This window comes from Triturus cristatus, chromosome 1_2 (genome assembly GCF_964204655.1).
Source record: "Triturus cristatus chromosome 1_2, aTriCri1.1, whole genome shotgun sequence".
NCBI lineage: Eukaryota > Metazoa > Chordata > Amphibia > Caudata > Salamandridae > Triturus > Triturus cristatus.
In genome coordinates, this window is record NC_140580.1 from 265,832,229 (window position 1) to 265,849,281 (window position 17,053).

Sequence of the window (17,053 nt, forward strand, 5' to 3'; positions counted from 1 at the left end):
CAATAGGTCTCGCTTTTGGGACCTTATAAGTGTTTAGTTATGCAACTGTTGCATGGCTAAACACTTAGAAGCAGTGCTTTAAATGGGCCGGTACTCACCGGTACTGAGTACCGGCACCTACGATTTTTTTTGCCGTCAGTACCGGCACTTCTCTGTAGCCAGGGAAAGTACTGGTACCATGATCAGCACGGCAGGCGCAGATTAGGTTTCTCTTCCAGTGCAGGGCAGATGCAGTTCTGCTTCCGAGGAGCTTGTTATGAGTTAATCTGTTTTAGTGACATAAACGCATTTGTCGTGTGCTTTGATATGTGCTGCAAATGGTACAGAAGTCATTATGTATGATCATATCTTGCCCTTAGACCCGCTCCTAGCCCCGCCCACTTGCCACACCTCTATTTTAGTGAGTACCTGCACTTATTTTTTCCCATTTAAAGCACTGCTTATAATAAGGTCCCAAAGGCGAGACCTATTGGCTATGCCAATGCTTGTTTGATTAAGAAAATGATTTGCGCAGGCTTACTGGATTTTGAACCAACGCCGACTCAAACCTGGTCCCCAAGCATTAACCCTAGTTCCAAAGTCTGCTTGTTTTGGCTCCTACGTCACATCCTCCCTATCCTCTTGTCCTTCCTTTGAGTATCCGTATTTGGGCTACTTTTTAGTTGGTTTTGGGCTAGAGAGCTTTCCAAAAATCTTACAAACGCAGCACGCCTCACTTCCAGCTTAGCAAAAACGTGTACGCGTTTGGATAATGGCGATCCTTAGCGCAGTACCTAGTGATCTTTTCCCGTTCGTGTTTAGTTTTTTACGCGAGAACAAGCTGCTGAGCGTCGCCCGGGAATTTACTAAGGCTACAGGCGTGGTGAGTAAAGGATTGACCATCTGAAGCAGAAATGTTTCCTCAGTGTACGCAGATCCTCCGTCGTGGTGGTTTAGTACAACTAATTTAGTCGGTAGGGTAGAAAGAAGGGTTATTTTGGACGATCGGCTACCTCCTTTCGAGGGGTGGGGATCTAGTATATGTCGGATTCAGTTTCCTACCAAAACTACTGGAAGCTTTCGGAGATAACTGCTCAACATTTTGCGAGTCCGTCATTTCGGTGATAACGTCTACATAACATCTCTTTATAGTATGACACCAAATTTGCTGTTTGTTTCTCAATATTAATAGTACTTTTTTAAGGATTCTATTTATTATTTTAACTCGAAAGGCCTACGTTTAATTCCAGAGAAGAGGATGTGGCGTTAAGGCCACATCTGCCGTTGTTTTAAAGTTGGAGAACCAGGTTCCAGTCTGGTGTCGCCTCAACATCTTGTGGTTCTAGGCAAATAACTTAATGTCCCCGTGCCTACAAACGCGCATTGGCAAAGCCAGTAGGTAATGCGAGAACTTACATCGTTGGCAATGTGAGTATGCTGCAGCCATGTTGTGTAGCTGCACATCTGCTTGTCAGCATGTCTGAAAGGCACGGGGAAAAGGCGCTGGGACGCCGCCAGCTCGGTCCATGTCATAGCACTTTGATTGTGTGGCAGGAGGGATGGGACAGAGTACACTGGCGTGTTACCAGGTCACAAGTTCTAAAAAAAAAAACAGAAGTGGGGGAACTAACCTAGTTAGGCAGTATGCAAGTGAAATCACGGCGCGCTACATGACATCACACATGGGTCACAGAAAGTGGCATCACAAGCCACGACTTTACAGGAAGTGGCTCCACAAGAAGTGACATCAGATCTAAAGCCCTCGCATATATGTTTAGCAGGTCTATCATGTGTACGTTTGAGCACATTGCGAAGATATTTATGTAACACATCCTGTACATTCATTTACAAACATAAATTATTGTACATGTAATATGCACGTGTTGATGTAAAGCGCTCTGACATCCTGCATTGGAATGAGTAGTGCTATACAAGAAAAAATAGTGGTACTTAAATTATTTCAACACCTCCTCAAGGGAAGTATATAAATGCATTTTGCTTTGTGTAAATACGGGGAAAGACCAACACATATGATATTCTTACAGTGCATGCATATCTTCTAAACAGGGACTCAACAAAGTGAAAAACTGCTTCTCAAGTGTGTGAGAAGTGCTAACCAGGTGTGACCCTTTGTTTCCACTTCATTTGCATCATGTGTGAAGCTCCCGACTGCTCCCAGCCAAGAGACTCCAACAAAAGGAGGCCTGATCCCTCAAATTCGGCCTTTGTTATGGGCCCAGCAGGAGTCTTAAATAAGAAAGCCCAGTCCCTGCCTGCACGTTGTTGCAGAAGGAAAGCAGACAACGTGCAGCCACTATTGAAAGTGTTCTGGTGTTTAGAAATTACACCTGGATGAGTTCAGCACATTATTTATTGGGGACCAAATTCTTGGCAGGGTGGACGGCGTTCACTCTATGAAAGATGTGGTGGACGCTGATGCCACATGTACCCCCGACTTGTGTCCTGAGTGTTACGCCCTGGTATCCAGTATTGGAACTTATAAAAAGAATTCAAGGTATAGTACTCAAAAAAAGAGTTTGGCACAGTAATAATCTCTTATATTCCTAAATGCAGACAATATTTACCACGTAGATGACAGAGATGGTCACCTATGTAGGTTCTGACATGGACCAAGCTAATGTTCATCGGTACCAGGTACCCTCGGCCACACATGACACTCTTGCACGTAATACAAAACCCAATTGGCACTCTTTGACTACATGTAAGTCCCTTGTAAATGGTACTGTGACCAGAAAAGGCCTTTAAGGGCTGCAGCACTTACTGTGCCACCCTTTGAGACCCTGTACCGAGAGAGAAACACACACCTTTTTTTTTTTCTTTCTTTCTTGTGCAATGGCATGTTTTGGTTCATAACAAAGTGAAGAGTCGACATGGCACACATCCCTTTGTGCCATGCCTACAACCCACTGCTCTGGCATAGGTAAGCCACCCCTCTAGGTTGGTGCACTATACCAGTGGTGATGGTACAGGTGCATGAGCACTGTACCCCTACAGTGTCTAAACCAATTCTTAGACGCAAGTGCTGTAATGCCATTAAGAGTATATGGTGCTGGGAATTTGTCATTACGAACTCCACAGCACCATAATAGCTTTACTGAATACTTTGAAGTTTGGTATCCAACTTCTCAGCACATTAAACCCACACTGATGCCAGTGTGGGATTTAATGAAAAATGCACCCAGCCGCCCATGTGCCGCTGCCGATGCACTTTGTGTGCTAACTTGGATCCCCCTTTGCCCTGAGCCGAACACCAAGAACTTTACTCCCACAACCTTGTGGCCTGCTCGTGAGCAGACACCAACCCGATGTCCCCTATGCCCCATTGGATATCATTTTGCCTCAGCACCCGGCTGCCCTAGTGTCGCTGAGGGTGCTTGAAGGGTGCATCCTTGACCCTGGGGGAACCCTGGTGCTAACCTCAGAATACCAATTCCCACAACAAAGTACTTGCCTGTTATCCGATAACTTCATTTCCTTCCATAGGATTATTGACTGCTTTTCCTTGTAAAATCTTTTAAGCGTGGAGTTGGTTTGTATGAAATCTGTATTACTTGCCTTCTGTTTAGGAGATGTCCCAGTGTGATATCTAGGCATATCACACTGTTTAGCAAAAGTAACTTAAAAAGGAATCCAATAAGTAATGTGCACAGTGATCTGTAAAGTAACTGAAGAGTAATTTCGAACTGTTGACTAACCATTGCATTTGACCCTGCATTCAACTGTAATTCTCTGCATGAAAACTTGCAAAGTATTTTTTTTCACTTACCTGCACCAGGCTTGGCTTGGTTCTAGAAATAAAAGGACACTTTATTTTTTTATTTTTTACAAATTGGTCTGAGTTCAGTCTTTGAGTGTGTGACATCATATCTTGCCTAAGTGTGTACAACAAAAGCTTAACACTACCCTCTGATAAAGTCTTACTACTCGCCCACACTACCACAAATGGAGCGTGAGGTGCTAACTACTTTTACCTCTGCCTACCTTTGGGGTTCCACTGGACTCTGCACACTATACTTAATTTTGGTATAGTATATAAAAAAACAGCTTCCTACAGTTGTTAAAGAAAAAATTGATGGGGTCAGGGGGGCAAGAGGGGTAAAGAAGTAACAGGAATGGGGGTGCAAGTGGGAGGAGAAAAGAAGCAACAAAAATGGAGGGGTGGGTGGGAGAGGGAAAGGAGCGACTTAAAACACAAGCACTCATATGGAGTGTTTAGACACACATAAAAAAAGCATCTCCGAAAACGGGAGCATATGATTGACACAAGTATTTGGTCTATTCTCTAGTGAAGAGCTAAACGCAAGAAGAGGCGTAACACATCCTATGACAAATGGAATGAAGGGTGTGAGGACGATGTTGAAGCTAACAAATGGTAAACCTACGGTTGGACTGTAGCCCACTAGCTAACCATAAGTTCTTGAAGAGACCATGCACGGCCTAGCTGAGACGAGAATAATTCATGTGTCCTTTTTTAGTGTATCTGGTGCACATGTAAAACGCTCAAATACCTTTTGGGTCGAGTTTGAGCTACATAAACAGCAAAAAAAAATATGAGGGTGGGTGCTTTTGTCATTGAATTTCAGAATGGTCTCGGCATGTCATCCATCCTTTGTGTCTGTGATCCCAGCTAGTGATGGAACCTCGAGTGACACTCTCATACCTTTCCCAGTGACGACACATTTGAGTCTGGATCGTGGCAGGGTGCATCAAAGTGCCTAGTGATGTTTTCCCGCTCGTTTTTTTTGTTTTGCCTAGACAGCGTCTCCGTGAGACATGTTGCGTACATATGTTGGGCTTATAACCTGCCCATATCTTAAATAAAAAAACAACTTTATTTGTACATTTTCACCACAAACTGAGACAATAACCATTGACTTGTTTACGTTACAAATATTAGAGCCCCGAACACAAAGCACAGCTAGATACACTTTACAGTTTTCATGGCTTAGTAGTAGACACAGCATCCTATACAGTTAGGGAGAGCACCTGCGTTTACATACTATCGTCTCCATCAGTCTCGGCAGTCTGATCACTTTCTTCCCTGTTGCGTTCATCAATTCTCTACATAGTTGTCTCCTGGTAGCTATGTCCTCATCCAACCTTTCGTCCCTGCGGCAGGTTTTCATGTGTAGTTCCTCCGCCAGGGACCACTCCCCCACGTCTTAATCTAATTTACAAGAGAGGGAGCCCGCTCACCCATCCAGCAAATGGCAACCCTCTGTTTAGCTAGTACCAACGCTGGCTGCAATAGCTTGTTGGCCATTTTCCTCTTCTAGCGGTGTGGCACCAGCCCTAGGAGGCACTGCTCAGGCTTAGCCTCCAACGCAATTCCTGCCCTTCCACGGAGCAGTGCTAATACCTCAAGCCAATACTGATGCACTTCCAGGCATTCCCACGCCAAGTGCATGAACCCACCATGGGCTCTTTGACATCTAGGACATTCATGCGAATAGGAGGCATCGATACGATGGAGCCTCGCTGGGGTCATATACACCTGTTGCATGAAGTTATAGTGCAGCAACTTCAACCAGGCATTGCAAGACACCTTGCGTGTTAGTGTACATACTTTGACCCACTTCTTTTCCAGTAATGGTGCCTGCAAATTTTCATTTCAAGCATCCCACGCCCTAAGCGCCAAAGACCCTGAGTCTGCCCTCACAGCCTTATACAACAAAGACACCAAACTACGCCCTCCTCCACCTTTAACAAAATGTCCAAGGTCTTAGTGGTGAAGGGCATACCCGGATATGTGGGCCATGTCATCTTGGCCACTTCCATTAGACCAGCGTATTGTAGCTATTGCCTCTGTCCCAAACCTAACCCTTCACTTGCCTGCTCAAATGTAAGGTCGGTATCATTTATATATGGATCAGCCAACATCCTGCAGCCACCCTCAGTCCATGCCTGGAAATACATGTTTCCCGCCATCCTGCGCACAGGGACCAACTGCCAAACTGACAATTCCGGGTGGAAGGGACCCGGCCCCAGCACTCAGTCCACAGCTTTCTGCCATATATAGGCCGTTTGTCTAACAATATATGGTAACTCCGCGCTCACCCCCGCACCCTCCATCAAGAGCGTAGGGAGATCCTCTGATTGCACCCGCTCGGCTAATAAACGCTTTTCCCAGTGATCGCCCTCCTCCAACCACTGCATTACATACTGAAGGTGCGCCACATAATAATAAAGATCATATCTGGGTACTCCAAGACCACCCTTCTCATACCGTTTCTGGCGCACCTGCAGCGCAACCCTGCAAGGCTTCCCTGCCCAAAGCAGGGTCCCCAAAAGAGAATTCAGTTGTCGAAACACTTGCACAGGAATCGGGCACAGTGTGTTCTGCAAAGCATATAGACATATCGGCAGCATCACCATCTTTGCTACCGCCATTCTTCCCTTTAAGGACAGCAGCAGTATATTCCAGAACTCTGCGGAGTGCCTCAGCGACTCCACCACCCTGTTCATGTTCATTTGGAGCAGCCTAGCGTTCCCATGAGCCACCTGCAACCCTAGATATCTAAAGTGATCCCATCTCAATCCCAGACTAGGCAAGTCCTCCGCCTCACTGTCTCGCAGTTCTGCTAGGTGGAACGCCAAGGATTTCCATCTATTTATGCGCAGTCCTGAATAAGTTGCAAACCTGTCCATCAGTCTCCACAAGCGCGGTATGGCTTCACGCGGAGACGTAACATAAAACAGCGCATCATCCGTATTGAGTGAGATAGGATGTGTAATCTGCCCAATTAGTATGCCCCAGCAGCCCAGTTCCTGTCTCGCCCATATTGCCATAGGCTCAATAGCCAGAGCAAACAGCAGCGGTGACAGTTGGCACCCCTGTGCCCCGCCCCAACAACCACTCCTCCGAACTGGTATGATCCATTTGCTGGGTTTGTATATAGTATTTTAACCCATCTGCGAAAACGCGGACTATCCCTGTCTTCCCAAGTATTTCGAGCAAGTACCCCCAATCCACCGCGTCGAATGCCTTTTCCAGGTTGATGCACACAAACGCCATCTCCCTAGGGCAGAGGTCTGCAAACTTTTTGATGCCGAGACCCCCTTGTCAAACTTTTTTAGGCGTAAGGACCCCCTCTGACATTAATTTCTAGAACCTGGTACTCTCATCAATGACAACCATAAGCGCCGCCAATTCCCACGGCAAATAATTTTTATGGTGGGGAAATCATATTAAATAAACAGTGTTTAGCAAACCAAAGATCAGTGAACGTGAGGGCGTGGTCTAAGGTGTAGCTAAAAACAAAGGATTTAATTTATAAGGAATTGGTGTAGGGCAGCGCCACAATATCTTCTTGCTGCGCTGCCCTACGCCAATGTCAACAGGCAGGAATGCACCATATTTAAAAAACATGGTGCATTCCTGTCCTTTCCCCTTGCATCAGCGCACAAATTGCTGCATGGCACCAACATGGGCAGGTTTGCTTTTGAGCATGAAGGGGCACAAAAACAATCCGGAGAGGCATTTTCCTCCTTCTATGGGAGCTGCAGAAAGCAGCACAGATAAAAAGGAAAAAACGAGGAGAAATAAAAACATTTCTCCTAGTTACTGGGGAGGCGTACGTTTTTGGCGCTGCCCCAGCTTTACATGATTTTATAAATATGGGGCCGTCGTCGAAATCCATGGGAATCCCCATGCAACGCCTATGGAACACCTCCTTGACGCAGAGTAAGGCAACGTAGTGATGTGCAATGCTTTGCCAGACTCCATATCAATGAGGCCAAGCAAAGCCATGTAGGGATACTTTGCGCTGCCTCATAGGTATGTATGGTTGAGAAGCTTGTGCCGCCGGAGAGTCAAAAAAAGTTTTAGGTCTTTCACTTTCAGGTACCTAGATATAAAATAATGGGCGGCGTAAATAGAAAATACATTTTAAAAAGTTGTTACTCAGTGGGAAATGAAATGTAGTACATCATGAAACCTCTATTAGTTAATCCACTGCAGAGGTCTGTGTGTAACCAGAGAGCCACAAATTGAAATCTTGGTTGGTTCAGTGGAGAATAGTGACTTGTGTATTTTTGGTGCTACAAGGTCACACACAGCCTGTGACAAAAAGCACTGTTAATATGTAAGTCATTATTTTATACTTGCATTGCATTACCCACAGTAGAAGGTAGACTGATACAACATTTTTAAATAGTTTTATGATAAAATGGTGCTTCCAAAATGTAGATTTTAGTAATACCAGGCCATATGTAATGTGTGGTGTTTTTAAAAAAATTTTTTTTTTTATTTTTTTTTTACATATCTGTCCTTTCAACACCTTCTTAGGGGTACTACGGGCTGTGTAAATACAGTTATGATTAAAAGCAAGAACTTCACAGTCCAGTTGTTAACGCTTTGCACTACCACTTAAAAAGAAAGCAAATCTTTTTCATCACAAAGCTTGTAACGATTCACGGGTCCCAAGCACTCTTTACACTGGCAGATTAACTAACAGGGCACATTTGCATTTTTTTCAGGCAACCAGGTACACTGGTGCGAAAACTTTTCACAGCACAGGAGACTCAGCTGGATTATTTTAACAATTGAAATTAGCCATCATTTTCCAAGGCCAAAGCAAACGTTTTGGATTCCAGGCACAAGTGAGGTTGGGGGAATGTGTGCCCCCCCTTCCCAGGACTCAACTGTCCCCTGGGGGTCGCGCCGACAGATTGAAGACCTCTGTCCTAGGGCATTAACAGGGTGCAAACCAACTAGCCCTTGGAGTCCACTCTTCTATCCTGGGATTAAATGGGAGCAGGTCCAGCCCTTGGGGTTTCTCTCCACAGGTAAACCAGTAGGCTCAGTGCAGAGTTCTAAGTCCTTTGGTTCAGCAGGTGTGCGCTCAACTTCCTCAGATGGCAGCAACACTCAGGCTGGTTGCCACCATGCCAGTTTAGAGTTTATGGGTGGAGAGGACTTATGAAAAATTAAGAATCTTTCCACAGGTAGCCCTACCGAGCCATGCATCACTCCCTGGGGGATTAACACAAAATAACTAAATACTAGTGTGCATCTGTCAAAGTTAAGATATCAGAATCTTCCTGCCAAGGTGTCTGCAGAAATTAACTTTGCAAAAAAAAGAGTTGACAGGGTTTTTTCCCCCCTACTAGCTTTGCTGACACTCTGGCTACTTCAAAAATGGCATGGTGAAAGTTACATCTGCCTTGACAGGGCTGTTCATGGTAGTTGGGCAAAGCCCCCCCCCCCCCCCCCCCCAGCAGGGTCCTTTGTTCCTTTGCAAAAGCAATTTACATGCCCCAGCATTGTTTTAAATACTACAAGAGCATTTTTAAATCAGTTTCTTGTTGGTTTATATCTTAAATTACTAATTGAGTCCATGAACCATGCCTTTTGCTATTCCTAAACAGAAGTTATTCATTATAAAGTGCCTATAACACAATTCATTGCTTTTCTATGAGAATCACTCTGCAGTAAATATCACAGTCACGAAATGTAAAGCTTAACTTGACATCTTTAAGTAGCATGCACCAGCCATGTGACTGGTATAGGAAAGATTTGGCCCTGGCTAAAAAATTTTGCCATGCCATATTTGCATTTAAAACGATGACTTTGCTAGTGCACCCTACATTTGGGAGCTGGGAGGAAGGAAAAGTACAAGATGAACACTAGGTACAGGGGCAAAGAAAATCAGTAGTCACAGTTAAAAATCTAATGCTTTGGCCCAGGGTCAGCGAAAACACCTACTTTAGTATTATCAGGCCACCCTGTCATTAATTTACCTATATTTCAAACGTCATGTACCATGCCATGAAAATGAACCATGTTAGCGCTTGCATTTCACCATAGCATACTATTCTCTATTACGAGATGCTTACCCAACATGCAATCCCTTCAACATGGGCCCTCGTCCTACAGCCTGGTGACCTGGTTGGTCTTCATGAAGCTAGTCACATTCACTTTTCACATAAGTACTTTGACGGTCACTTGTTTTTCCCCACAAAAAAATCTAGGGTACTATGGGGTTGATCAGCCAGTTAATAGGCCTTTTATTTGGCTTCTCCCGAAAGATGGCCAAGAATTTAAAGCTTGAGACAACTTCTAATCATGGCAGCCAATGCCTTTTAAATGGGTAAAATCTAGAGCGTGAGTGCAAACAGGGAAGGAAGAGCAGGTGGTTTAACATTTGGACTGGTTGAGTTAAAGCTATGCATTTCTCGATTTACAAGCACTGTCAGAGGACTACTCACAGGTAGTAGTAAAATCAGAAATTACATGCTACTGATCTGCAAGTGGCAGGGCTGTCCAAGAGGCAAGATTAACAGGAAAAAAAACATAGTCTCTGAACATTTACAACAGTGCTCGTCAAGATTTGCTTGGGCAGCTCCAGTATTCGCTTTTTTCCCCTCCTCTTAGTAGACATAGACCACGTTGCATTAGCTTGTAACGATTCATGCACCCTTTACGCTTGCAGATTAACAGGGAGCATTTGCATTTCTTTCAGGCAACAAATGCAGCCTGGCACGCAAACTTTTCACAGAACAGGACACTCAGCTGGAGCATTTTAACAATCGAAATTAGCCATCTTTTTCCAAGACGAGAACAAACGTTTTGGATTCCAGGCACAAGTGAGGTTGGGGAATGCGCGACCCCCTTCCCAGGACTCCACGGCCCCCCTGGGGGTCGTGCCCCACAGATTGAAGACGTCTGCCCTAGGGCCTCCCTGCGTCTCATGCAAGACATGCACCAGCCTCCTTATATTCATTGACATACTACGGCCCGGAATTAAACTGCACTGGTCCTTGTGGACTAGATGAGACATGTGGACCCAACCTCTTGGCCACAACTTTGCATACATTTTTAACATCCGAATTAATCCTAGTCAGCGGTCTGTATGTTGCCAGGTCCTGGACATCGCCACCCAGTTTTCAATCAGACAAATGTCACACTCGCGGATCGTCGATGGCAATATTCCACTCTCCAAGGGCTCCTTAAAAGTTTGCAACAACGACAGAGTCAGTGTTGCTGATTATGCTTGATAATACTCCATGGGCAACCCATCCCCTCCCGGAGCTTTGGCCCTAGGTATGTCGGCTATTCCCTTCCTGAGCTCCTCCTCATTAAGCTGCACATCCAGTTACATCTTGACCTCATCAGATATCTGCCTCCGCTGTAGACCCTCTAAAAAGGGGATGTAATGGTCTCCACACACCAGGGGTCTGCCCTATGCACTGTCTGCAGGTGTTGCCGGAACTCTTACAGCATAACTGACAGAGAATAAAACTGCTTGCCCGACTGTGCTCAAAGACTGGTTACCCGGGGGCTGCTCCCTTTGCAATATCCAAGCCAATAACTGACCGGATTTATCACCCTCTGCATGTAGTCGCTGGCGATTTAATTTGTAAGGGTATACTTATACAGCCTATCCTAAGTATCTGCAACCTGTTCCTGTAATGCACGCTCCCGTTCCTGGGAGTCACCATGCCCTTGCGACCCTGACTGAAGTTCAGCTAACATTTTCTCCCTGTCTTGCAGCTCAGATTGTAATTGCCTACGGACGCCATATGTCCGCTCCACTGCTGCCCCTCTAACCACAGCCTTCATCGCAACTCCCTTGTGAGCTCTATTGCTAGCAGTGCCTCAATTAAGGGATACATACCCTGTTAACGTGCTCAAAACTGCCTCCTTCCCAACCGGATCCTCCAGAATATCAGCGGGGAGCCGACCTCTACGAGAGCCCTGCTCCCCTACCGCCCTTCGCACCGTGCAACCCACTGGTGCATGATCAGACAAAAAATGTGCCAAGTGTATAATCTCCGCTGCCATAAACGCTGGATGCTCTGTTGCTAGTACCCTATCTAGACTGTACGTATTGTGAGTGGGTGTAAACCAGGTGAATATTTTCTGGGTCAGGTGGTGCTTTCGCCAAACATCCCGGATGCCTAGGTAACTCATTAGTTTTTGCAACTGCTTAGTCATACGCGGCTTGGTACCCCTTTGAGGGGGGCATCAATTTCAGATCCACCATGCAATTAAAGTCACCCAACCATAATAGGGGAGCGCCCAAGTCTACAGTGATCAAATCCTGTAAGGCTGCAAAGGAATTTGGCTCATCAATATTAAGGGCATAGATGTTTAATATACTGATGTCTTTGCCATCTAGCTTCCCCCTGCTGTAGCACATAACGACCCTCTACATCTGCTTCGGCATATTGTAGAGCATGGGTACTCATAGCGGACCTTGCAGACATCGTACCGGTGTTTTTTGTTGTTGTTTTTTTTACAGTGTCGGGAACCACAGACTCTGCTCTGTGGGGGCCAGGCGATTCAAGTGATGGTCCGAGTGGAGCTGCAGGGGTGCTAAGAAGAGGTGAAATACAACAAAGTCTCGTTATCATGCAAATGGTCTCTTGAAGACCTGTGAAGTACTCGGGTGGGGCTGTGTGTGCGCGCCCAGGAAGGGAAGCTGCCTCAGCTGCCACACAAGCGGGGGTGAGGTGACAAAGAATGACAGGACAGCAGGGTGTGAGAGTCGGGTGAGGTGACAGAGGGTGACAAGGGCAGTAGGGAGAGACAGGCACAGACAGCCAGAGACAGGCACAGACAGCCAGAGACAGGCACAGACAGCCAGAGACAGGCACAGATGAGACAGGCACAGATAGAGACAGAGGCAGACCGAGGCAGACACGGCGGATAGAGGCAGAGGCGGATAGAGGCAGAAACAGACAGACAGGGGCAGGAAGGGGCAAAAACAGACAGACAGGGGCAGGAAGAGGCAAAAACAGACAGAGCTAGATAGAGGCAGAGATAGGGACAGACCGAGATAGGGACAGACCGAGATAGGGACAGACCGAGATAGGGACAGACCGAGATAGAGACAGGGACGGGGCAAACAGAGACAGACAGACGGAAAGGGAGGCTGAGACAGGGACAAACAGACAGGGACAGACCGAGACAGATGGAGGCAGGGACAGACAGACAGGCAGAGAAGCAGAGAGACAGAGCGATGGAGAGGGTGACGGAGGGTGACAGAGAGAGGGGGAGACGGGGGAGACAGACGGAGGGAGACAGACCGACAGACGGAGGGAGACAGACCGACAGACGGAGGGAGACAGACCGACAGACGGAGGGAGACAGACCGACAGACGGAGGGAGACAGACCGACAGACGGAGGGAGACAGACCGACAGACGGAGGGAGACAGACCGACAGACGGAGGGAGACAGACCGACAGACGGAGGGAGACAGACCGACAGACGGAGGGAGACAGACCGACAGACGGAGGGAGACAGACCGACAGACGGAGGGAGACAGACCGACAGACGGAGGGAGACAGACCGACAGACGGAGGGAGACAGACCGACAGACGGAGGGAGGGAGACAGACAGACGGACGGAGGGAGGGAGACAGACAGACGGAGGGAGGGAGACAGATGGAGGGAGGGAGACAGATGGAGGGAGACAGACGGAGGGAGGGAGACAGATGGAGGGAGACAGACAGACGGAGACAGACAGACAGATGGAGGGAGACAGACAGACAGACGGAGGGAGACAGACAGACAGACGGAGGGAGACAGACAGACAGACGGAGGGAGACAGACAGACGGACGGAGGGAGACAGACGGACGGAGGGAGACAGACGGACGGAGGGAGACAGACGGACGGAGGGAGACAGACAGACGGACGGAGGGAGACAGACAGACGGACGGAGGGAGACAGACGGACGGAGGGAGACAGACCGACATACGGAGGGAGGGAGACAGACAGACGGACGGAGGGAGGGAGACAGATGGAGGGAGGGAGACAGATGGAGGGAGACAGACGGAGGGAGGGAGACAGATGGAGGGAGACAGACAGACGGACGGAGGGAGACAGACAGACAGACAGACAGACGGAGGGAGACAGACAGACAGACGGAGGGAGACGGACGGACGGAGGGAGACAGACGGACGGAGGGAGACAGACGGACGGAGGGAGACAGACGGACGGAGGGAGACGGACGGACGGAGGGAGACGGACGGACGGAGGGAGACGGACGGACGGAGGGAGACAGACGGACGGAGGGAGACAGACGGACGGAGGGAGACAGACGGACGGAGGGAGACAGACGGACGGAGGGAGACAGACAGACGGACGGAGGGAGACAGACGGACGGACAGACGGAGGGAGACAGACAGACAGACAGACGGAGGGAGACAGAGACAGACAGACAGACGGAGGGAGACAGAGACAGACAGACAGACAGACGGAGGGAGACAGAGACAGACAGACGGAGGGAGACAGACGGAGGGAGACAGACGGAGGGAGACAGACAGACAGACAGACGAGGGAGACAGACAGACAGACGGAGGGAGACAGACAGACAGACGGAGGGAGACAGACAGACAGACGGAGGGAGACAGACGGAGGGAGACAGACGGAGGGAGACAGACAGACAGACAGACGAGGGAGACAGACAGACAGACGGAGGGAGACAGACAGACAGACGGAGGGAGACAGACAGACAGACGGAGGGAGACAGACAGACAGACGGAGGGAGACAGACAGACAGACGGAGACAGACAGACAGACGGAGACAGACAGACAGACGGAGACAGACAGACAGACGGAGACAGACAGACAGACGGAGACAGACAGACAGACGGAGACAGACAGACAGACGCAGACAGACAGACAGACGCAGACAGACAGACAGACAGACAGAGACAGACAGACAGACGGAGGGAGACAGACAGACGGAGGGAGACAGACAGACGGAGGGAGACAGACAGACGGAGGGAGACAGACAGACGGAGGGAGACAGACAGACGGAGGGAGACAGACAGACGGAGGGAGACAGACAGACGGAGGGAGACAGACAGACGGAGGGAGACAGACAGACAGACAGACGGAGGGAGACAGACAGACAGAGGGAGACAGACAGACAGACAGAGGGAGGGAGACAGACAGACAGAGGGAGGGAGACAGACAGACAGACAGACAGAGGGAGGGGGACAGACAGACAGAGGGAGGGAGACAGACAGAGGGAGGGAGACAGACAGAGGGAGGGAGACAGACAGACAGACAGAGGGAGACAGACAGACAGACAGAGGGAGGGAGACAGACAGACAGACCGAGGGAGGGAGACGGGACGGAGGGAGACGGACGGACGGAGGGAGACGGACGGACGGACCGACGGACGGACGGAGGGAGACGGACGGAGGGAGACGGACGGACGGAGGGAGACACAGACAGACAGAGGGAGGGAGACAGACAGAGGGAGGGAGACAGACAGAGGGAGGGAGACAGACAGACAGAGGGAGGGAGACAGACAGACAGAGGGAGGGAGACAGACGGACGGAGGGAGACAGACAGACAGACAGACGGACGGACGGAGGGAGACAGACGGACGGACGGAGGGAGACAGACAGACGGACGGACGGAGACAGACGGACGGAGGGAGACAGACGGACGGACGGAGGGAGACAGACGGACGGAGGGAGACAGACAGACGGAGGGAGACAGACAGACGGAGGGAGACAGACAGACGGAGGGAGACAGACAGACGGAGGGAGACAGACAGACGGAGGGAGACAGACAGACGGAGGGAGACAGACAGACGGAGGGAGACAGACAGACGGAGGGAGACAGACAGACGGAGGGAGACAGACAGACGGAGGGAGACAGACAGACAGACAGACAGACGGAGGGAGACAGACAGACAGACGGAGGCAGACAGACAGACAGACAGACAGACGGAGGGAGACAGACAGACAGACGGAGGGAGACAGACAGACAGACGGAGGGAGACAGACGGACACAGACAGACGGACGGAGGGAGACAGACAGACAGACAGACAGACGGAGGGAGACAGACAGACGGAGGGAGACAGACAGACGGAGGGAGACAGACAGACGGAGGGAGACAGACAGACGGAGGGAGACAGACAGACGGAGGGAGACAGACAGACGGAGGGAGACAGACAGACGGAGGGAGACAGACAGACGGAGGGAGACAGACAGACGGAGGGAGACAGACGGAGGGAGACAGACGGACAGACGGAGACAGACAGACAGACGGAGACAGACAGACAGACGGAGACAGACAGACGGAGACAGACAGACAGACAGACAGACAGACAGACAGACAGACGGACGGAGGGAGACAGACAGACGGACACAGACAGACAGACAGACGGATGGAGGGAGACGGACGGACGGAGGGAGACGGACGGACGGACGGATGGAGGGAGACGGACGGATGGAGGGAGACGGACGGATGGATGGAGGGGGACGGACGGACTGACGGACGGACGGATGGAGGGAGACGTACGGACGGACGGATGGAGAGGGACGGATGGAGGGAGACGGACGGATGGACGGATGGATGGACGGATGGATGGATGGATGGATGGATGGATGGAGGGAGACGGACGGACGGACGGACGGAGGGAGACGGACGGACGGACGGAGGGAGACGGACGGACGGACGGAGGGAGACGGACGGATGGAGGGAGACGGACGGAGCGGGACGGACGGATGGAGGGAGACGGACGGAGCGGGACGGACGGACGGAGCGGGACGGACGGAGCGGGACGGACGGAGGGGGACGGAGGGAGGCGGACGGAGGGAGACGGACGGACGGAGGGAGACGGGACGGAGGGAGACGGGACGGAGTGGGACGGACGGAGGGGGACGGAGGGAGGCGGACGGAGGGAGGGAGACGGACGGACGGAGGGAGACGGGACGGAGGGAGACGGGACGGAGTGGGACGGACGGACGGACGGAGACGGACGGACGGAGGGAGACGGACGGACGGACGGACGGAGGGAGACGGACGGACGGAGGGAGACACAGACAGACGGACGGAGGGAGGGAGGGAGACAGACGGAGGGAGACAGACAGACAGACAGACAGACAGATGGAGGGAGACAGACAGACGGATGGAGGGAGACGGATGGAGGGAGACGGACGGAGGGAGACGGACGGATGGAGGGAGACGGACGGACGGATGGAGGGAGACGGACGGACGGATGCAGGGAGACGGACGGACGGACGGATGGAGGGAGACGGACGGATGGAGGGAGACGGACGGACGGACGGACGGACGGACGGAC

General features: G+C 50.1%; 1 protein-coding gene across 6 annotated transcripts in view; it reads left to right on the top strand.

Moving 5' to 3' along the window:
- The first annotated feature begins 670 nt into the window (after positions 1-670).
- Positions 671-17,053, top strand: part of LOC146867141 (uncharacterized) — a 799,234-nt gene continuing 782,851 nt past the window's right edge. For all 6 annotated transcript variants that reach the window (XM_085603589.1, XM_085603590.1, XM_085603591.1 and 3 more), the window contains exon 1: positions 671-862. In XM_085603589.1, the coding sequence (XP_085459715.1) occupies positions 752-862 (111 nt within the window). In that variant the 5' untranslated portion in view covers positions 671-751. The remainder of the gene's footprint in view (positions 863-17,053) is intronic.